This window comes from Osmerus eperlanus, chromosome 5 (genome assembly GCF_963692335.1).
Source record: "Osmerus eperlanus chromosome 5, fOsmEpe2.1, whole genome shotgun sequence".
NCBI classification, from domain to species: Eukaryota; Metazoa; Chordata; class Actinopteri; order Osmeriformes; family Osmeridae; genus Osmerus; species Osmerus eperlanus.
In genome coordinates, this window is record NC_085022.1 from 13,712,616 (window position 1) to 13,734,808 (window position 22,193).

The 22,193-nt window shown below is 42.3% G+C and overlaps 1 protein-coding gene across 2 annotated transcripts in view; it reads left to right on the plus strand.

Moving 5' to 3' along the window:
- The first annotated feature begins 2,604 nt into the window (after positions 1–2,604).
- lrriq1 (leucine-rich repeats and IQ motif containing 1) overlaps positions 2,605–22,193 on the plus strand; it is a 28,373-nt gene continuing 8,784 nt past the window's right edge. The window contains exons 1-22 of one of the 2 annotated variants that reach the window (XM_062461769.1): positions 2,605–2,791; positions 2,979–3,081; positions 3,611–3,708; positions 3,806–3,896; positions 4,021–4,247; positions 4,353–4,427; positions 4,913–6,097; positions 6,338–6,490; positions 7,193–7,343; positions 8,365–8,558; positions 9,791–9,918; positions 10,087–10,160; positions 10,636–10,729; positions 13,897–14,082; positions 15,918–16,406; positions 16,917–17,127; positions 18,859–18,978; positions 19,250–19,339; positions 20,028–20,164; positions 20,534–20,605; positions 21,028–21,116; positions 22,055–22,156. In XM_062461769.1, the coding sequence (XP_062317753.1) occupies positions 2,657–2,791; positions 2,979–3,081; positions 3,611–3,708; positions 3,806–3,896; positions 4,021–4,247; positions 4,353–4,427; positions 4,913–6,097; positions 6,338–6,490; positions 7,193–7,343; positions 8,365–8,558; positions 9,791–9,918; positions 10,087–10,160; positions 10,636–10,729; positions 13,897–14,082; positions 15,918–16,406; positions 16,917–17,127; positions 18,859–18,978; positions 19,250–19,339; positions 20,028–20,164; positions 20,534–20,605; positions 21,028–21,116; positions 22,055–22,156 (4,204 nt within the window). In that variant the 5' untranslated portion in view covers positions 2,605–2,656. The remainder of the gene's footprint in view (positions 2,792–2,978; positions 3,082–3,610; positions 3,709–3,805; positions 3,897–4,020; positions 4,248–4,352; positions 4,428–4,912; positions 6,098–6,337; positions 6,491–7,192; positions 7,344–8,364; positions 8,559–9,790; positions 9,919–10,086; positions 10,161–10,635; positions 10,730–13,896; positions 14,083–15,917; positions 16,407–16,916; positions 17,128–18,858; positions 18,979–19,249; positions 19,340–20,027; positions 20,165–20,533; positions 20,606–21,027; positions 21,117–22,054; positions 22,157–22,193) is intronic. The other variant, XM_062461770.1, reaches the window with a different exon arrangement.

The window sequence follows — 22,193 nt, forward strand, 5'->3', positions numbered from 1 at the left end:
TCCAAAAGATAATTTCTTAAACCTTGCTTATAACTAGGGAATGTCTGATTATGGTAATCCTGTAGTCATTTTAGGCAGCTTTGTCATAATGAGGCCATACTACAAACATAAACATAACTTTAGTCATTTTTTCCAAATCTCATATGTGGAATGTTTCACTCATAACAAGACCTAAGTTTTGTTCCAGTATTATAATTCTATTAATGTTAATCTCTTTTCTTCCCTGTATGGGAGTGAGAAGTAGGTGAGTCAAGCCAATTTTAGCTAATTTCAAAGTTTTCCGATGTTGGGGAGTATCTCCTATGATGGACAGTAATCACAATTTTAGCGATTAGGCCTATCCCTCACAATTCTGACTGATGTCTTTCATTTGGGATTATTTCAGTCAAATGTTGGCCTCTCAAGTGCACCTAATACAATTAAACTTCTATGAACCTTGAGCAACTTCCAACTTCTTTGAAAGGTGTTGGGTTATCCATGTTTTCATTTTTGGTGGCGGGGGGTGGGTGAGAGGGGAACGTCAGATTTTGAAAGTAACACAGATTATTTTTTAAAGAAAGGACATTAAGTAGAAAGACAGACCAAGATCAAGATTAAAAAGACAGTTAGACAGGCTTTGGGGAGATTCCAACACTAATCTCTTCACAAGGAAAATGTAGAATCCCACTCCATTTCATTCTGATCAATTTATTCCTTGAGCTGAACGTCAGGAGACAAACCCGAAGACACATGGGAACTAGAGAGTCACATGTTTGGTCTTCCTCCCAGTGACCCCCTCCTCTATCTCAAAGTCACCGATGGAAATGATAGGCTTGAAGCGCCATGGCTGCTCCAGTCCAGATAATGGCTACAGACGAGTAACAGAAAACCCTTGGCAGTGTACACACACAGGCACTATCTAAACCATTGCTCTGTTAGGGCCGGAGCCGCCATTGACTGGAGTAATCTGCTGTGTAAATCTGCAGCTTGGGCCTGTCTAGTCGCTGTCTGGGTTCCGTGCTCGCGGACAAAAGCACCGGACACCTTGCCCAACGACAAAAGGTCCGGCCCTAATTGGAGTGGACAAGGCTTGCTGATGGGGCCTTTTTGAGCAATTGAACTTGGTGAATGCTTCTAAGGGGACCTAATGAAACAAAAGGATGGACAGTTTGACTTCAACAACAGGGCTCCGCCAAATTCTCCCTTCACTCCTATCAGTGCTGTCACTGAAGTTGCGCGTTGACCCGCAACAACCTTCATAAACTAGACCTACATGCAGATGTCAGTGGCATCCATGAGGTTGACCTTTGACATTGCATTCATACATATGACCTTACATACCACACTATATGGTCCCAATTGTATGTGGACATCACTCAGTATACAAACACCTGCTTATTGAACCTTATTCCAAAATCATCGGCATTCATAGGGAGTTGTTTTAACTGCCTTCACTTTTCTGGGAAGGCTTTCCAATAGGCTTTCCAATAACACTCCATGTTAATGCCCTTGGTTTTGGAATGTTATCAATGAGCTTCTATACTTGTGATGGTCAGATGTCCATATATACTTTTGGCCGTTTACTGTACATGGGAAGTTGTCCTAGTGGCAGTTTTTTGCTGTGTTTGTGTTGTTGTCTTTTGATTGAATTTGGTGTTAGTTTCTGAGCGATAGGCCTGGCCTGATCCATTACCACTTCACTCCTGACTTTCACGTTTTGTTTGCCTCACTATACAGCCAAAAGTGACAATAAGTAGACTCTATGTTTCAAAACCACAGACGTAAGGGAACATATTGTTCTCCATTGAAAACTACGAGGAATGTGACTTTGAAAGTCCCCTTTGAAAGCCCTTGAGAACGGGTATGGGAGTAGGCTACCTGTGTGGGCAGCACTGGAATCTCCACAAAAGCTGAGGCTGAAAGTTCAGGACTTTTAACACCCATCATAATTACCTTTTTTGTTATAAAATGTCACAAAGACAGTGTATTGTTGGTGTTAACAGTACATGGCTGTGCAATAGCAGAACTATGGATGTAGCTCTGTTTGAGCTGTTAGGAGGGAGACAGAGAGAAAGGGAGGGAGAAAGTATAAAATAAATGGCAATTTATAGGAAGGCAGTACATTCTTTTCAACCCACAACACACTAAAATTAGTGAACAGAAAATACTGTAACTGTAGAAGTAACTACAGTAATTCGATCACCCACTTCCTGACTGAGGAAAACACGTTCCTTCTCCTTTCCCCTCTACTCTAGTAAACTACTGAAATGCAAATGTTTTTGCAGTTTGACACAATCATATCCTCATCCTCCATATTCATATTATCTAGTAATTACCCAAATATGTTAACTATTTACCTCTCCAATAAGAACACGCATATTTCTGTTACGGTATCAGTGTTGTGTGTTCCTGCAGGCTCCTGTCGTGTTTTTCATTTCCATGGCAACCAATGTTCCATTTGGACGCGTGTATGCAATTCATCGCTCGGAACATGCTATCAACAACTTGCTAAATGCAACAAACTACCTAACCTAGCTAGCTAGATAATCTATCATTACATTGTTCCTAAATGTGTAGTTAATAACTGACACGCGTTATGCATACCGCCTGTTTTTTCGTGAACATTGGAAAGACAGTGTGTGTATGACCCGTCTGATCAGGGCACTGTCTGAAGAACATGGATGTCAATACATTTGATGAAGACATCACTAAGCAAGACCAAAGCAAACCGAACATTAACGACTCTGATCTTGAAGACATTACTGATGAAGAGGAATTTTACTTATCTGAGGAGGGGGCAGATAATGACGACGTACGTTACTCTGTTCTGTAATGGTTTGAATGAGTTATGGTGGAGGCCAAGGAATATGCCTAAATCGAAATGTAATGTATCTTGCAAACTAACTAGAGCAAGCTTATAGAAAGTAAACGCAAATGTGTTTCACTCTTAATACACCATAACTGTCCGCAGTTCCTAACTCTTACCACCATGTTCCCAGGACATAATTGAAATCCCCGAGTCAATACTTTCGTATGTGGAGGTCGTCAGGAGAAGAGCAAGTGCTTTGGAACATCTCATTCTTGAGGACTTAGAAAATGATGGTAAGATCGTGCCCCAAGGGATACTGTCTGGCTGCTTTCAGACCGTGTTTCCCCTGAGGTCACACTGAGGATGCACACTTCCACTTTTCTACAGACCACTTACTTCTTCTGGGCTACAATCAATGTAGCTAACACTTTTTAAAATCCAAAGCACTAAACAAATAGGATAGACCGTAACGTGTATTCAACAGCTCCAAAATGACGTGACAACAGTAGGCTATACCCTGGCAAAACTCTCTGGCCGCTAATATAAATGTAACACCAACACACTGTATACACCTTTGACAGTGATGCCAACATTTGCATGTCATTTCTGTTTCTTAGATATTTCATAATGTCATTAGGTAGGTTAGTTAGTGTACCATGCACCACAGTATTGTCAGCACCACACTGCACCATGTCCAATGATTGGGCTGTCCTCTTGGTTCATGATTTACAATTACATGTAGGTTATTAACTCTTGCATCGTGTATCTATTCAATATCCTGCACTACTCCAAGTTCCTTTTCACCCTTATTATATTTGACAGCTTCAGATGTGTCCTCGATCCATGCAAGTTGTTCGGATGACCTTCTGTCCCAAGATGCAGCTGACTTTGACGGAAATGTGAAATTATACGAGCCAGATGTGAGTTTTTAGGCTGTTTTTAGGCTTTTGTTACTGAAATAGCCTACATTTACCTCAATGACAGTGCTCTGTAACAGGTGATTTTTTTTGTATGCAGGTAATTTCAGAGGAAATAAATAAGGAGATGGACACACCACCAGGTGGCACCAATTGTCCCAGTGAATCACAAGTGGACTGGAACATCGGAAGTCAGTGTTTATTTCTGTACTTTGTCTAATGTCAATTCGAAAGTGGATATGAAACCCTGCTTTCAGAGATTGTCATCTGTGTAATACTAAACCTTAATCCACACATGACCTGTCCTCTGTTTAGACACAGACGGAGTTCGATCTGATGAGCATCTTGAGTCTGAGCGGCAATTCCATCTCGAACTAAAGGCCTTGGAGAGAAAAATGATAGAGGAGGACGAGATGAGAACAGTGGAGTTACAGGCGAAGAGAGAAAAGCAGCGGAACGAGGAGAGAGAACAGGAGGAGTGGAAGAAACGTCGGCAAAGAGACTTTGAAGACGAGCTGAGACGGATAGAAGGGACCAATGAGGTGAGATTGTTGATCATGAGGAGGTCTTATAATTATCAATGAATATCACAATAGGAACAACACAATTCCCAGTCATTGTTGTTGATAGTCCTTTTTTGCATGCAGCCTCTCAGAATAGGCATGCAGACAATTGACACAGAGACCGAGGAGAAACGCCAAAAGGAGCTGCTTCAACAACAGGTGTCCCTACATACACAAAAATACACAAAAATGTGGTAGTCAGGTGGCTGAGCGGTTAGGGAATCGGGCTAGTATTCAGAAGGTCGCTGGTTCAATTCCCGGCTGTGCCAAATGACGAATGTCCTTGGGCAAGGCACTTCACCCTACTTGCCTCGGGGGAATGTCCCTGCACTTACTGTAAGTCGCTCTGGATAAGAGCGTCTGCTAAATGACAAAAAAAAACAAAAACAAATACACATTTGAACCTAGTCCTGTCTCCCTTGATGCAGATCAAAATGGCTTTGATTATTGGAAGCAATGAAAGACCTAGCCTTCATCTCACACTATTCCAAATCTTTCTGATCCATGAATATGTGCCTAATTAAAAAATACGACTGGTAAACTGTTACCAATGCCACTAATACACCTATTCTATTTGATAGGGGCTTGGGGCATCGTTGTAGTATCCTAACGGCTTCAATCCTAATATCTTACATGCCAACCAGGAGCTAATCAGCAGCTTACAGAGACAGATGGAGGATGAGAGGAGGGCCTTGGAAGCGATGCTGAAGGAGGAGAAGAGCAGAACAGAAGCATTGCGCTGGGGTGCGGCGATTAAGATCCAGGCTGGCTACCGAGGCCTGCTGGCTCGCCGGGGCTTCAGAGCCAGGCTCCACTGCAGGAGAGAGGAGGAAAGGAGGCGTGAGGAGGACCAAAGGAGGAGGGAGATGGAGGAGGAGAGGAGGAGGAGGAGGGAAAGGGAGGAGCAAGAGCTACAGAGGAGGAGAGCAGAGTATGAAAGGGCCAAGGAGGTGGAGCGTCTGCGCTTGGAGAGCGAGCAAAAGCTGGAGGAGGAGAAGAGGAGGAAGGAGGAGGAGAGGAGCAAGAGGGAAGACGAGGAGAGTAGGAGGAGGGAGGAAGATAAGATAAGGAAGAGGGATGAGGAGGAGAGGAGGAGAAGGGAGGAAGAGGAGAGGAGAAGGGAGGAAGAGCAGAGGAGGATAAGGGGGGAAGAGGAGAGGAGGAAAAGGGAGGAAGAGGAGAAGAAGATAAGGGAGGAAGAGGAGAGGAGGATGGAAAAGGAGAAAATAATAGAAGAAGAGAACAGGAAGCGGGAGGATGAGAAGAGAAAGAGGCAGGAGGAAGAAAAGCAAAGGATGGAGGAGAGGAGAAAGAAAGAAGCAGCAGACAAGAAAAGACACAAGGAGGAGATTAGAAAGAAAGAGCAGGATGATAAAAGGAAGGAGGAGGAGAGAAAAATCCAACCTAATCTCAACCATCAGACTAACAAACATCAACACACCATCAGACTAATAGATGACATAAACCTAGTAGAATCTACATCACAGAAAGAAAGCACTATACACGACTCCACACCTGAAACAGCGGATAAAGGAAGTCCCTCTCACCTTTACCCTAACACCACCACCATAGACCCTCAACAGATGACCCCTGACCCTGTCCCAGCATCCTGTAACTCCGGGTTCATGACCTTATCAGAGCAAACGGAGCAGAAGAGACTGGCCTGGATGAAGGACTGTATCCCCTGGTCCAAACTCTCACTGCAGAATAAGAGGAAGACGCAAACGCCACAGAGAAGGAGGGCAAGGAGAGCCACTGCTGGGGACTGCCTGCCCCCTATCTCCCCAGATGTGTTACTGCAACATGGAGCTTGGGGCTCCCTTCAAGAGGTAAACCCCTATTACGCCCTCTGCACTTTCATTCGCTGACCCTGAAACACACTTTTTAAATCCTACTTTGGGCTTGCATACAGTAAATGGCACAAACTCTCTGTGTTGTTGTTCTTTTTTTTTTTATCTGCCTTTTTCACCCAGAAGAATTTCATTTCTCAGAATCAATCCAAATGACTCCAACTCACTCTAGCAATGATCAAAGACGATCGCAGATTATTCGACCGCATTCTTTTACAGGTGACCACGGTGTGTGTGGAAAACCTCCCTGGCTGCTCTCTCTCCACCCTGGCCCACTGCCCCAGACTACAGTCTCTTACCCTCAGGCGCTGTGGCCTCAGAGCCTTGGAGGGACTAGGCCAGTGTGTGGAGCTTCGCTACATAGATGTACAGGTGAATACACATGTTTGCACGTGTCGGTTTTATGGAACAAAGGAAGGTCAGTCTCCACTAACGGTTTGACTTCAATGAATCTGGAGTTTATTCTCATTCGTCAGTCAACTTAGTGGATGCCAGACCCCCGATCGTTTTTATATAGTGAACACAGAGAAAGCACAGACATTAAACACAGCAGCTGGTCCTTAACCAGTCGTTATTATGTCATACTGTATGAGCCTGACAGCTTTCTGCCCTGTCTAAGCACAAGACATGAGGAATAGACATTGGGTAAAACGGGGGCAGACAAGACTCAATCTGAATCAATATCATAATATGATGATAACACTGGATGATAACACTGAATGTTGTAATATATTTTTATAGTTATAAGTTATACAGTTATACTTTTTAAATAATATAAGATATTAATAAGGTAATATGAGGTAAGTCTTGATCTACCGATTAGGATTACCATATGCCAATGGTAAATCTTACATTTTTCCACAGTTTCTCTGAAACAGATAAAGCCAAGCCTTTTATGGACAGTCACCATTGGTATTAGGTTTTGGAGTCTACGCTTAATCCTCCTGCACAAACCTCCTAAATCTATTTATGGTGTAGGCTACTTATTTGCAGTAGCTCACAGATATTGAATCAACATGATAATAGTTTTGTGGAGTTCTGAGAAATGCGGATTTTGCTTCATTCCTTTTACAGGAAAATGTGATCACATCTGTGGACTGTGAGAATCTAGTGAACTTGCAGGTTCTCCACCTCAGCCGGAACCGCCTGACATCTATCCATGGTTTAGAAGGAGCTGTGAACCTGACAGTGCTGGAGCTGTCATATAACTTAATTACTCGCATTGGTGAGGCAAGACTGAATGCATATTCACAAGTACAGATACTGTTAATAGCCAATATTGTAGGCAATATTCTTTATTTAGTTAGTTATAGCAATAATGCATATTCTTTAAACGCCTTTTAGCGATAGATGTCCTTTTACCAATACTTTCCTCTAGAGGGCAGCATTGACCTTCTCAAACAGTCCTTTACACCTCTCAAACTTAACCACCACTCAATATACATTGAAGTGAGACTTCATTCACATTACTGTGGATAAGCATAGCGTATCCCTGAAGTCATGAATAGATATTGCCCACAAAGGATAAATGCATTTTTATGGACGTTTGACCTTTGACAGAAAAAACAGAACAGAAAAAAACTTGATCCTCACTCAAATGAGATTTACATTGCATTACATTTAGCAGACGCTCTTACCCAGAGCGACTTACAGTAAGTACAGGGACATTCCCCCGAGGCAAGTAGGGTGAAGTGCCTTGCCCAGGGACACAACGTAATTTGACACGGCCAGGAATCGAACCAGCGACCTTCTGATTACTAGCCCGATTCTCTAACCGCTCAGCCACCTGACTCCCAGATTTACTGATATTATACCTATTGTGTAGCACTCTTGACATCTCATTCAGTACTTATACTGTAACTTTCCACTATTAAATCCTGATGGTTTTTAAGTATTTTTATCCTAATACTTGTGTGCATACCTTTTCCTGCTTTCTAAGCTACAGCTCTTAGTCGTTAATGTTTGAGTTACAGTACGCAATCATAGAGTAGGCTTACTGTGTGATCTTGAAATCCAAATTGTAATTCATTGTTATTTTCATGAGCATGTGTGTTTATGTCAAATGTACCTTTTACATCTAACTAGCTTGCTGTCTTTTAGGTCTCCTAAAAAATAGCCGATAGGTCTACACCTGGTCAAATAAAGCTTTTTTCATAGGACTACATCTAGTCAAATAGATCTGTTTGATAGGATTAAACCTAGTAATATAAATCTATGCTAAACATTTTTGTTGACCCCCTCTGAAGGTGGTTTGGAGTCCTTGAAGAAGCTACAGAGGCTTTGCATCGACCACAACCAGCTGATAAGCACCAGCGAGCTGAGGGTGGTATACACACTCCTTCACCTAGACTGCTCCTCCAACCACCTGAGCACCGTGGAGGGCTTGGACAACTGTGCCCTGCTCAACACACTCAACCTGAGGGCCAACAACCTCACTGAGGTAAGAAACAAACAACTTTATTGTCCACATCGGTCAAAATCCCAAACAATGTGTTGCAAGTGGGGCAGCGGGGGGCGCATTATCCTGCTGAACGAGACCACCGCCATCAGGGGATACCATAGCCATGAAGGGATGTACCTGATCCTGGCACACAGGATCCAGGGTACTCACCACTACTCACCTCGAGCACCCCACCATCTTTGCCGTTTCAGTGATGCTCTGACGTCTGGCCAGAACAGTTAAGCTCTTGTCAAAGTCACTCTTTACTCATGCCATTTCTCCTGCATCCAACATGTTGACCACGTGAACTGATTGTTCACTTACCATCTAATGTACCCAGGCCTTGACATGTGCCCTTGTTTGGAGATAATCAGCGTTATTCACTTCACCTGTGAGCAGTTATAATGTTTTGGATCATCTCTATGTAGCCCATATGAACACGTATGAACAGGTAAACTGAACCAAGCTGTGAAGGTGTTACCCTAAGTCATTCCCACTGAAAGAATACATATTCTGTTGGAGGTATTTAGTACAAAGATGTTTCTCTTGACAAATGTGGGATCATATAGTTGAGTTCCCTAGGATGAATTGCAGTACAGTTGTGAAGTAGTACAGTAATAAAGTAACTTGTGGTTGAAAATATCAGTGTTGTTTTTTATGGTTAACTCGTAATGGCAATATCATTGAACAAATCATTTAGTTGTGAAATGCACCACAATGCAGCCTAATATACAAATCAAATGTTGTTTGAGACACCATGCACAAGTTCCTAAAGTATTAAGGTTGACAGCTCAACTCTCCTTGTGACTGACAGTGACTATTCACAGCAGGACTGCAATGACTGACATTGATTAATCATCGTCCCTCTGGCCCTGCAACAGGGGTGGCTCTCAGTAACTGACGGAAACACCCAGAACTTCTTGTTCAACCATAATAATTGTTTTCGCTCTCTCTCTCTCTCCCTCGCTCTCTCTTTCTCCCTCTTTCTCTTTTTTTTCTCTCTCTTCAATTTATCCCTCACTTTCTCCCTTTCTGTCCCCCTCTCACTCTTTCTATCAACCCCCCTCTCTCTCTCTCTCTCTCTCTCTCTCTCTCTCTCTCTCTCTCTCTCTCTCTCTCTCTCTCTCTCAATCTCTGTCTCTCTCTCTCTCTCTCTCTCTCTCTCTCTCTCTCTCTCTCTCTCTCTCTCACCCCTCTCTCTCTCCCTATCTCTCTTTCTCGCTCTCCCTCAGCCCCCTCTGTTGAAGAACCAGGTCCTCCTACGAGAGCTGCATCTGGAGGACAACAACATCTCCTCCATGGGGGGCCTCACGGCCTGCTGGCTGCCCTTACTGCAGCTCTTCTCTGTGGCACAGAACAGGTACAACAAACTCAGGGTTTGGAGATCCATTGAAAGCTCTGCACAACATAACGATTTCCTGTGTCATACCGGAATATCGGACACATTTTACCTGCTACATGTTATGGTATGTTCATTTTTCATGTGAGTACGAACCTTGTGTGTGAGCGCTGTTGTGTGTTTCCTCAGTATTACCCAGCTTCCCTTGCTGTCTGACTTTGTATCTTTGGAAAAGCTGGATCTCAGCCACAACTGCCTCTCAGGTCAGTAAACAAAATGATGATAGTGTAACAAAAGAAAAATGAAATGTCGTTCAGAGTGTTTCAGACATTTGAGAAGTGATAAAATACTCAGTTTACTGTAAATAATGATGGAAGAAATTTGAAAAGAAACCAGTTTTGAGTTTATCAATAAGCTAGTTTTGCAATTTGACATTCTCTCAAAAGGCTTTATGTTGTATTCCAACTACATCAGATGCATATTACACACACTCTCCTAATATAATTGTATAAGCCATTTAAGCCATTACCTGGTCTTCTCTCATGTTTCCATATCATTCCACACCATTCCAGTCAAATGTCCAACTCTCATTCTACTTAACATTTTCCTATGATATCACAACTATGATAAATACATACTGTAAATCGACCACTAACTCTTCTAACTCAAAGCTGAATACACAAAAAATATAAAGAACTTAAAAACTAAACCATGTCTTTTTCCCCTCCTTGCTGTTAGAGGTGGAGAATGTGTGTGAGAGTCTGAAGAGGTGTCCTTTTCTTCTGGATGTGGACCTGACGGGAAACCCACTTCAACAGGAAGTCGACTGGAGGTACAGTACTGTAGGCACGGTACAATGAGAGGGACAGTGGCACATCCTTAGAGCCATGTTGCGACACACACAATCCTGAAAGGGTTTATGTTGCTGTTAAAGGATTTTTACTTAAACTCTGTTTTCCCAGGTTAATTAGAAACATTCTTATTCTTGTTTATAATAATGGATAGTGACTAAACAAAAATGGAGGACTGAACAAAACGAACACACAACATAAATGGCAGCAAGCAAATATTAGCAGACATACAACACCAAGAAGCTGTGGAACCAGAACATCACAACAAGAAAAACCTCAACAAGGCATGATGGAGAGGTTGATTTGTTGCAAGCCTACAGTACCCAACTGTACATTGTAGAAAATATATATTTCTCTTAGTATCTCTTGATAAATCATGGGATGGTATTGTGGTCAGTCACGTTTTTCGTACTTTTGCACACAGTAAGAAAAGTAAAGTGTACAGTAAAGTGTTTGCTAAAGAGATAAAATAAAGTTTTTAGTCATGCAAATACCAGTTGAGGTGGATATAAAAACGGAACATGCCTTTAAAACGTCCTCTCTAAGGTTATGCTCATAGACAGTGAGCTGGGTGTGGGGGAGGAAGAGGGGGAGGCAGAGGGAGGAGGAGGCTGAGGTGAATAAGGCAGCGAGTGTAAACATTCCATTTAAACATGGGCCTTCCTGTCCACATGCACGGATTACCCAGACAATCCAGGGAACCCGATTCGTTTACCTAACGTGCCACTGACATCCGCGCACACATAGCCTTTAAGTGGCGGTAATTCAAATAATATTTATTCAACAGAAAAATCCATTAACTTTTCATGTCAATTTGCTCATTAATTTACTGTGCCAACCATTTTCCTTGTATCGGTGTTAAGTGTGATGGAATGAGTCGACATTTGGCTTGGATGCACCTTATGGTTCAAGAAGATGTCCTCAAATTCAATGTGGTGTTTTTGAATCCATTTCAGAGTTATAATAGTGACTTTTATTTGGTTTGAAGTGACACTCTTGTTAATATTAATTTTAGTCAGTGTCATATTTCATGAACATAAAAACATTCGAAAGTTTGTCAAATATATGTTATAGGTTGCATTGTACCATTATATCAATTAGCAATCACACACATTTACTCCAGATTATACTCTTACAACAAACATCATTTCAGTGACAAATGTTTAAAAAATATATATTTTTAACAGTACATACTCATTGCTATTCTAATTAAATCAATGTCAAACATGATTTGCTATATTTAATTCACAATCCACACTGAGACAGGGTTAATCTGCTGATTCTTCTTACTGCCTTAACTCTAAATTGAAACAAGTCAAAATATTATGTTCAACTATACCTAACCTCCAATGGCCAACAATGGAATTAACCTCTCTCTATTTCCTTACTCCTGGCCCAGACCTTTTTATCACCGGCCAGAGAAAACACCAGTTTAATTAAAGGACCAAAAAGCTATGGTTAAGAATTACACTGGCCCCAAGCAGGCCTAATCTAGTGAAGGGGGAAGAAGAAAGCTCCCGAGCTAATTAATCAGCTCTCCTTAAAGAGTGCTGTGTTTTCAAGGAAGTCTTCATCAAATGAAATATGTTCCCTGTTGTGGATGAAAGAGCAAGAGAGGGATGAAGGAACTATTAAGCTGGAGTCACCAGGGACCAACATGTGCTGCCTACTGTATCCATTATTTGAGACACCCATGATCCTTTTTGGATTTCATTATGTACAGGACAATTCCCTAGAAAAAGTATTCACACCCTTTTAAACAATTCACTACTTTCAACTTTACAGTCAAAAAAAAAATGTACAGTGTAAAAAAAACTATCTTGACCTATCTATACACACTACCCCATCCATATGAACACATTTCAAAAGGTAAACCTTTTTTGTTTATCTTTGCTAATTTAGAAAAAAAGAACAATTTTAAACATTGTTTAGGTACAGTATAATAGTTACAACAACAATACGGGGTACAGAGTATAGGCAGGCAAAAACATACATTTAATTCATTTTAGGGTGTAAGTGATCTGACTGATAGTGTGTGAATACGTAAGCCAGGGCAGGAAAAATCATGAATTATAGACAAACCCAGAAAGGAAATGTGTGTAGGTGTACTGTATTACTGTATTACGTACACCATGTAAGGAAGACGTCTGATGCGCATCATTCCCACTCTTCTTTTAATACATCACTACAATTTTGTGTTAAAACTGATAAAGTAATCACATACGTTGATTTTCAATGTAATAAATACAATTTAAGTGTAACAGGGCGAGAAATGTCCATGTTAACCTGGACATTTGTCTACAAGTTTCCTGTACTAAAACGCACAGTGTGCCTTTATTGCAACGAAAGGTCAAATGATTTTGCTCTGACGTCCTTTAAAAACTCAATTTCCCTCATTTCTTAATTAGAACATCGTACGTCACCGAATTATAAAGCTTTTCCCAGGAATACCGCCCCCCTCTCTCTACCGCTGTCTTTCTGTATTTTCACATTGCCATCATCCTGTAATCACATTTAGCTGATTTTGTTTCTCTGAAAGGTTTATTGAATTCCTAAGACGCCTAAACTCCACTTTGTCAACATCAGACATTTCTTACCCATCTTCATTAGTCATGTTTTTGTAAAAAAAAAAAACAAAGAACATAAACTTCAAAGTAAGGTTTTGCCAGGGCCACTGCCCAGATTCTCATTCCCAGTCTTTAATCCCAGTTTGTCACTTTTTTCAGTGCTTTTCTTCTGCCCTCCTTTGTTTGTATGGAGATTTTTAAACTATGTTGGCCTGAGATGCAACATTTGGTGTGTTTTTCTATAGGTAAAAACACTAGTTTGGTTCAATATTATTTATACAAGCTATGAAAAACAGTTCAAGCTTTGGTGTTTCCACCAGTGTACAATAAATCAGTGTTGAAAACAGTTTGTAATCATTTAGAGGAGACTACTTTTTGCAGGGATCATGAATAAATCAAGTTTGTGTCCATGTAATACAGCTATACAGCCTTGTCACTTTCATCAGTACAGTGTATTGTCAATGCTGCATCTGAAAATCGGAATGTGCCTGGCTTTGTGATCCACAATCATCATATTTAAGACCATTATTCAATCAAAACCCTTCTTCTGGTTACCTGACATAGTTTGTTGTCTTGCTCAGGTCGTCCTTGCTGAAGGCAGTGCCTGGTCTAAGGGATGTGGATGGTCATCCGCCTGGCTCCTCTCCACCACCCCCTACTGGTGTGGTGCTCTGCAGCACCCTGCCTGAGGGCAGCTTCCTAGCCTTCTGTCAGGCTCAACTCCAACAGGTCTACACACTGGAGGACGCACAGCGCAGGGAGCTAGGGTGAGTGGATTATGGTACTAACCCCAAAAAGGACAGACTGAAAGCATGAACTGAGGATTTCACAGGATTCTGAGATGTGGTACTGATCATATTCAGTTGGTTGACAGAGCTCTGTCATGGTGGCTACAGCTGCTATTTTTTGTTGGGAACCATTAACAAGACCCTATAAATATTTGTGTTTAAATCTGCATATAAATCTTCATAACCTTGTCATTAAGACAAATTCCCTGTCAGAAATGTTAGCTTTGTAATATGTCAGATTCAAAGAGTATGCAGCGCTTTGAACCAACATTTAGCAAATTATATGTTTGACTAAATCGGCTCCTAGCTACAAACAGATCGTCCTGGACAGACCACCAGAACATGAAACGGTGTTCAACCTCTCTACACGCTTATCTATGTGACCTTTCTGAATTACATAGCACAAAACATGAAAAGCGAGTGGTGTCTACCACCGCGGGTCAAACCATGGGCTCCAATAGCTCGGGGGAGTGCGGCGCCCCCCCCCCCCCCCCCAATTGGTGGACAATGGGTCATTCTCTGGGCTTTGGCGAGACCACCGTAGACAGTCCACCTTTGACCCGACACAATGTTAAAAGAGGTTGAGGGAGGTGAGGAGTCTAGCTTGAGACTGTTTGGTTGCAGTGGTTGAGAAGGAGGCACCATGGGGTTTTCTGGGAATACGATTTCACAACATTCTAAGACTGATTTGAGAGGTAAATAGAGGACACAGCTCTATATTTGATCATTTGTTTTGGAACAAATGAAAGTGTCTAGACATGCATGCTATTTTAAGAACATCTTAAATGGGGGTGGGTATGGCTCAGTGTTAGAGAATGTGACTGCAGATCTAGAGGTCGCAGGCTCAAATCTCCCTTTATATGTCGTTTTGGATAAAATTATCTGCTAAATAAATACATTATACATTAAATCAGTGACAGAATGTGTTTGCAAGAAGCTTCAGATACATTTGAGTGGTTAAGAGAGGATACATTTGTATCTTATGAAAATAATAATAGAAAGAAAATTTGCAGTAAATTCATAAGCACATAAGCAGTTTTTAAAATAAGAAACTTATAATACATTATATAATCTAGGGCAATAATGCAAATAACATCTCGACTACTAGTCAACTCAACTCTTTCTCCTTGGATGCCAGTATTCACTAAGAACCAGGACTGCTGTATTTGCTTTGGCTCATTGCTTCCCTCAATTTGTACTGACAATACATCTTTACTGTAACTTTCAAATATCAAATTAGTCAAGCCAGTATTTATACAATACATTTAAAAAAGCTTTCTCTTTGACCCTTTGGTGAACCAGCCAGTAGTAAAACCAGATATCAGTGAGTCACAATCTGTAAGATCCCTCTTTGTAACCCCTACCCTCTTCTAGCCCAGTGGTATAGCAGGGACATTGTTGCAGCGAGGCTTAATCCCTGAAACTACCTAGGGCAACGTGCCATACCACGTACTGCCTTAACTCTGGCCCTCAGGGTTTGTGACAGGGCTAGCGGAACGGAGGCTCTTCTAATAAACCCATTAGCTTTCCATTGAGGTGGCTTTGTAGTCACTTAATCCCTTTTATGAATGAGACATTATAGGGGATTACAAAACCGAAATCCGTCAGAAGTCAGTTGTGCTTTGTCACGGCAGAATGTTCAATGGTTCTGTCATTATTCTATCACACGTCGCACCTCTCTCCTTGAATGCACAGTACAAGGATTGTGCTTCTACTTCCACTAAAAAGCTCCCCAAACGTATTTGTGTAATACTAGTGTTGGTGCACCACAACTTGTGAAACACATATCTCTTCATATTCATGTCTTTTTGCAGTGAGGCTGTTTCTCCGCTGAGTGCTGTGAAGGTCTTCAGCAGACACCGTGATGAGAATCTGCAGCTGGCCGAGGAGCATCGGTATGCTCACGAATACGGTGACACCACTGTCGACCGAAGACCAAGTGACAAAAGTGACATTCAGACAGTGGAGATAATGGACAAAGCTCATGAGAGTATCAATAGATGTATCAGTGAATGCTTTGCTGGGCCTGGGACAAAGGAACCGGGACGCCAAGAGTTGCACAAGGTTTCCCCCCTCAGCCCAAACAAGCGTAACAACCAAGAGGTGACACCTGACAAGAAGGTCCAGCTACCAAGACACAGACCCAGCTGTAGTCCAAGGATTGGGTCCTCTAGGACAGAGCTAAGCGCGGCACTTAGCTATGCTAAGGCTCAATATCCCAATGCTACCACCTCAGAGGAGAAGCCTCGTGCTGAGCCAAGCAAAGCACCCGTTCCAAACCCTTGCAACCGAGACATCAAAAGGTAAACCTTGCACTTTCATTTAGTGTCTTGTATTGGAGTCCTTTTGGTTTCTGCAACATATTTGACGAGGAATCTCCATTGAAACCTTTCCTCTTGGATACGGCTTTTACGTGTTTTCAGGAAAGCGTACAGTATGTGTGTAGTTCCTCAACATTATAAGTTTCTACCAATGAGCATTTGTCATCATTTAAACGTCCTTTACGTTATTTATGTGATGAGATGTGGGACATCTTATTCAGTTTAACACAGTTTCATCATTGAAGCGGCTAGCTCTCTCTCATAGAACAATATATCTTCTGTGGGTCTAGACAACCCTGGATTCCTCTGAGGTGCTGCTTTCCAGATGTGGCTACAGAAATAAATTCAAGAGGTTATATGACATCAATTGTATCTCTCACCGTGTTTTTGTATGTGTGGTTGGTGTGTGTGTGTACTGTGAGCCTGTGTGTATGAATGTTTCTGCTTCTTTGTGTATGTATGGCTCTCTGTGAATGTTTTATTCTTGCGCAGTATGGCAGCTGTTGTGATTCAGCGCCACTGGCGAAAACACAGAAGATGTAGGAGGATACCACTTCTCCATGATGAAGGAGGGGGAGGAAAGAGAATAGGACGAAGAGAAAATGGACATGGACGAGGAGGGGGAGGAAGAAAATTTGATGCTGGAATCACTAAGAATGGCCAACGCTGTCTGGACCTGGGCTATGCCGCAACTGTCATCCAGGTAAGCATTGTCAAGGGGAGTTCAGGGCTCCGGTGGTCATTTGCAACTGTTCCTTTATTCTTTGTGACAATACACTATAAATGCTTGCTTTATTCATTATGTGTACCTTAAACGATACCTCAGTCAGACCTACAATTTATTTTTTAGGCCATAGGCCTGATAGTATTAGGTCAGTGTTTTGCCACAGTACAAGATAGACGCAGGGGTAGGCAACCCTGGTCCTCAGGTGCCACTATCCTGCATGTTTTAGATGTTTCCCTGCTCCAGCACACCTGATTCAAATGAATGGTCATTACTCGGCTTCCACAGAGCTTGATAACAACCCATTCAATATAAACCAGGTGTCGTTTTTTATTGTATGATATAATAACATTGATATCGGCCAATCACACTGTGAGCTTGATTGAGTCGAGAGAGAACATGAGGGTAATCTCATGTACTGAGTGAAACTGATCTTTTATATGCAAAACATAACAAACTCGCTCAAGCTTAAGATAGATATTAGCATTTAGAACCCAAACATATAGTTTTTTCTGACCATGTTCGTGTCCTGGACATGTGGGCAAGCGTTATGTCAAGCCCAGAGCACGGCCACAATAGACAGTACAACTCTTGATGGCTCAAGCCCAAAGGAGATTAATAGGCTACATTTATGCATTTTTATGTAACAATTTATCAATTGGTGACTGCTTACAGTTTGTCAATTGGAGGGTTGGAAATATTGCAGTGTATCATGTTATTGCAATGTTAGATCAAAAACAGCTTCATAAATAATGTGTTTAAGGAAATTCGCAGTAAACAGAATAGGCATTACAGTGAGTGAGTTAAGATTGAATGTAAAATGAATTGAACATGAATGTACATTGAGCATTACTGCCATAACATTCAAACAACGATGTTTAACCATTCATAGGTCAAGAAAGTAAATAATGGATGGAAACGTACGAACTTCAAAAAATCTGTTTCGTGATTTTAAAATGACGTTAACGTAGAGCACACACATAAATGGTCTTATTAGATTAAGGCACACCAAGAACGTTTGCTTACACGCTTATGAATTTCAGTAAGATACAGTATATTCCATCAAATTGAAAGTGCCACTGTGCATATGACACTCATCCTAACACATCCTCCCAGCACTTTTACAAGCTGCTCTGCCTTCTCTGAAGTGAACTATGGAGGCCACACAAACGCACCAGAGGTGGCATGAAACCCCCCCCCCCCCCCCCCCGCCCAGCGTGTTCCCCATGTGGCCGCTGCGTTGGGGAATTCCCTTCAGCTTTTGACAGACGAAGCCCTACTTGCATAATCTCTATGCAAGTGCTAGACGGTGCCTTGAAAAAAAGGGCTACCTGACACTTTGACTCCCCAACACCCTCTCCTCTCTCCTCCTTGTGCTTGATGGGTCCTTGAGGAACTCTCGGAGGCGTCCTGGGATGATAAATCATTGGTTAGATTCCAAAGAGCTGCGGTGGTGGGAGCCCTCGAATTCCAGCCCTGCTCACTTTGTGAAGTTGTTTCCCCTCCGTTGGGAATTTGGCGGATTTAAGGGGTCCACGCAGACGTTCCATTTGTCTCTTTGCGGCCCTGCGGTGTCACGCAGAGTTCAAACAGCAGATCGCTCAGCAATTAAAGAGAGGTTAGCATGTTTTATCTTCCTAATGGGATAACACACAATATTTACGTTTGCCAAAGATGTATGGTGCCCCCCCTCCCCCCGTACCTTTCTAGGCATCCTGGAGGGGTTGGTCTCTCAGAAAGAGACTTGCTTCGGCTCTCGCCGCTGCTCGCATGGATGCGGAGGAAGACGGCTCTGAGGAGATGCATGTGGATGAATTTGTCTTTGATGAGGTAAGCGGAGGTCCAGGTCACCCCCCCCCCCCCTCCCCTCCCCCAAACAAGAACACACATCTCTGTTGCGTATGTCCTACCCTCTGTTCACTGTCAACATTAATCAGTGTCTACCATTTTTTTTTGTGGTCACTTTCTCTTGTGTGTGTGTGTCTGAACCTTTGATATCTAACAGTAAAGCAAACGGTTCATTCTTCATAGGATTTTGCTACAGTGCCACAGCTCTCCATCCTTACTTTGAGATTGATTCTTCATTTTGTCTTTTGAACAGACATTGTTGGAAAGAGACTGGACATCCCTGGTCTTAGCAGACTCTCCTCCCCAAAGTCTCCCTCTACCACCGCAGGCGTCACATCCAAAGGTAATAGAAGAAGAGAGAAGAGAGAGAAAAAAGAGGTGAAATCCCTAGCTTCTTTTTGGTCTCCGTAGAAACAGCCTGATTAATCCTTCAATTTATGACTTTGAAAAACACAATAACTTCTGTGAGGCCCACATGCTTCCTTTGCATCGGCAGATGTCATTTTTCACGCTAACCTTGACCCCCCCACCCCCACCCCCCGACCGACCCCCAACTTTGGTTTCTCTCACTTTTTCTTTTTCGCCTTGTTTACCTTTTGCTGGCTCTTTTCTTTGGAGAGCCGCTGACTCTACATCATGGTGGCTGAAGCTCAGAGTCTGTTGACGCATCACAGCTGACTGTGGATGACCCGCAGTTACATTTTTAGGCTGACACAAAGCCACATCAAAGAGAACCTTTAGACCATTTTCCACTTCTGCAAAGAGACATAGGGACTGGGACAACTCCCTAGAATATCACTTTGACTCTAAAAGTGATGTTAGAGAATTAGTGGTCAGACATTGTCCACACAATACTTTTTTAGGTACATACAGCAACTCATGTCTGAAATACATACATGTTGTAGAGGAAACTCGTATAAAAAATGTATAGCATTGGTAGAAGTATCTCATTTACCCTTTCACTCTAGGAAGAATGCTGACATCAGAGATAAGGATATTTGATAATAAAATGGTTTGTGTCTGTAATTCAGCACCACTTTCCAGACCCCTACCCCTACCAGCCCAGACTCCCCCCTGACCTGCAGTGGAAACCCAAGCATGCTTGGTTAGGAGCAGAGACACCCTTGGAGTACACAAAGAGAGGAGTTTCCCATCATAGCACTAGCAGGTAAGTACACTGACCCAAAATGGTGGACAGTGGACCCCTAAATGTTAATTAGATGTATGGTATGGGAATTTTTACTAGTATCACAATTCAATTAGTATCACGGTTCAATTTCTTAATGATTTTGAAAACAGTGATTAGACGATTGATTTGATCGGCTTGATTGCAACTTGATTTACAAAGAAAATAAATACAAACAGTTCGCAGTGTCGCAGTGTATTTACTGGGACTAAATAAAGACATGCAGGTCAATGTGCCTGTGGCGGGTTTTATGAAGAATGTCACAGGGCTACTGTCAGGGGACTGGGACTGATTTATAATCGTAAGCTGATAGAACTTCCATCTCCCTGAATAATGATGTGGGATTTTCAGGAAAAAATCTCCTGCCTCGCCATCAGGACTTAGCGGTCTCTCAGAAAGATCTGAGAAAATTCTGGAGGAATGGTAAGGACGTGTTATGGTCACACAGCATGCAATTACTCGATTAAAATCGTTTTAAGTAATAGTTTAGAAATGTGTAGGTATACATGTGTGTTTTAAGGTATGTAGTGGATAAAGTCAGCTGTTACATTTACATTTAGTCATTTTTAGCAGACACTCTTATCCAGAGCGACTTACAGTAAGTACAGGGACATTCTTCCCGAGGCAAGTAGGGTGAAGTGCTTTGCCCAAGGACACAACGTCATTTTTTCACGGCCGGGAATTGAACCGGCAACCTTCTGATTACTAGCCCTATTCCCTAACCGCTCAGCCACCTGACTCCCTATACCTGTTAGTCGATACCCTGTTAGTCGGTGTGTGTTTTCTTTGAAGTTGGCTTGTAAGGATAGATGGAGAGTGTCTCAGTCATACCATTGTTGTCCCAGGGGTTTCACGGACAGCCACACTGCTCTGCTGATGCTGAAGAGAGCTGAGAAGATGAAGTCTAAGAAGCAGAGGCGGCGGAAGCTACTTGGTGAGGAAGAGAACGGGCTCCTCTAGGCCTGATTCAAATAGATTATACGATTGAATTATTACAAAAAATGTTGATGAGAGGTTGCTGGTCTGCACCAGTGTTTATTAAATGTCTTTAGTCTCTGAATCTAGAATGTTGGTCGACATGCACACTCATAAACAGAAACTTGTCAAAAATACTCTTACTGTCCATTATATGTATTAAGGGGCATTGCACCAATTTTATTTTATAATGTAAGGCACATACAGTACCAGCTGTACATTTACTAATATCATCTTAATTCTCATTGGTTCAAATGAAAAACATGTTTTTTGCCTAAGAACTGTAAAGTATTTATTCTACTGCAGATTTCTTACTCAAACACACCGTGCTGCAGTACCAGTCCGCTTTTCCTCCCTGTGTATGTCAATCAACCCCAACAGACGGCAGAGTCGGTTCCTATCGTTTCCTATTGAACCTCAACTGAGAGGCTTGACCGGAAATAACCATTACCAAACTGGTAGCTCCCCTTTCCAACCCCACCACGCACCCTGTCGTCCCGGAGACGCTTTTCATTACTGAGTTGTGGGTTGCCGCAGCCACAATGATGGGTGACCTCATCGCTCGGTCTTGTCTGAAAGCGGTCGTAGGTAGTCGTGCCATGGTCGTGTAGATGTGGCCTGGTCTTTGATCCGGATTCTGAGAGCATGACTGCAGTTGTGTCTGTTTTTGTCGAATGTAACTCCAAGTGTCAGCTGCTGCCATGGAGCTGGAGCATGAATGTTTTACAAATGTTGTCATGATGTTGGGGAACCGTTAGGGATTAAGTTGGCCGTGAGTTTCACCAGAGCCCTATGCGATGGTTGTGGCTTGAAATGAAATGTTCAGGTTGTGTTAGTTTGTGTGGAGTAGATTGGTTTGATGTTAACTCTCTCTTTCTCTCTCTCTCTTTGTCCTAGACTCATCGGTACGCCTGGCCCTGTTTAGGAACCACAGCAACCAGCATGTCCCTATTGAGGCACCAGAGAAGCACTCACCAGTGAAGAACGACTGCTTCAAACGTAGGCCATTCAGAGATTTCTACCCTAGTGTGCTTTA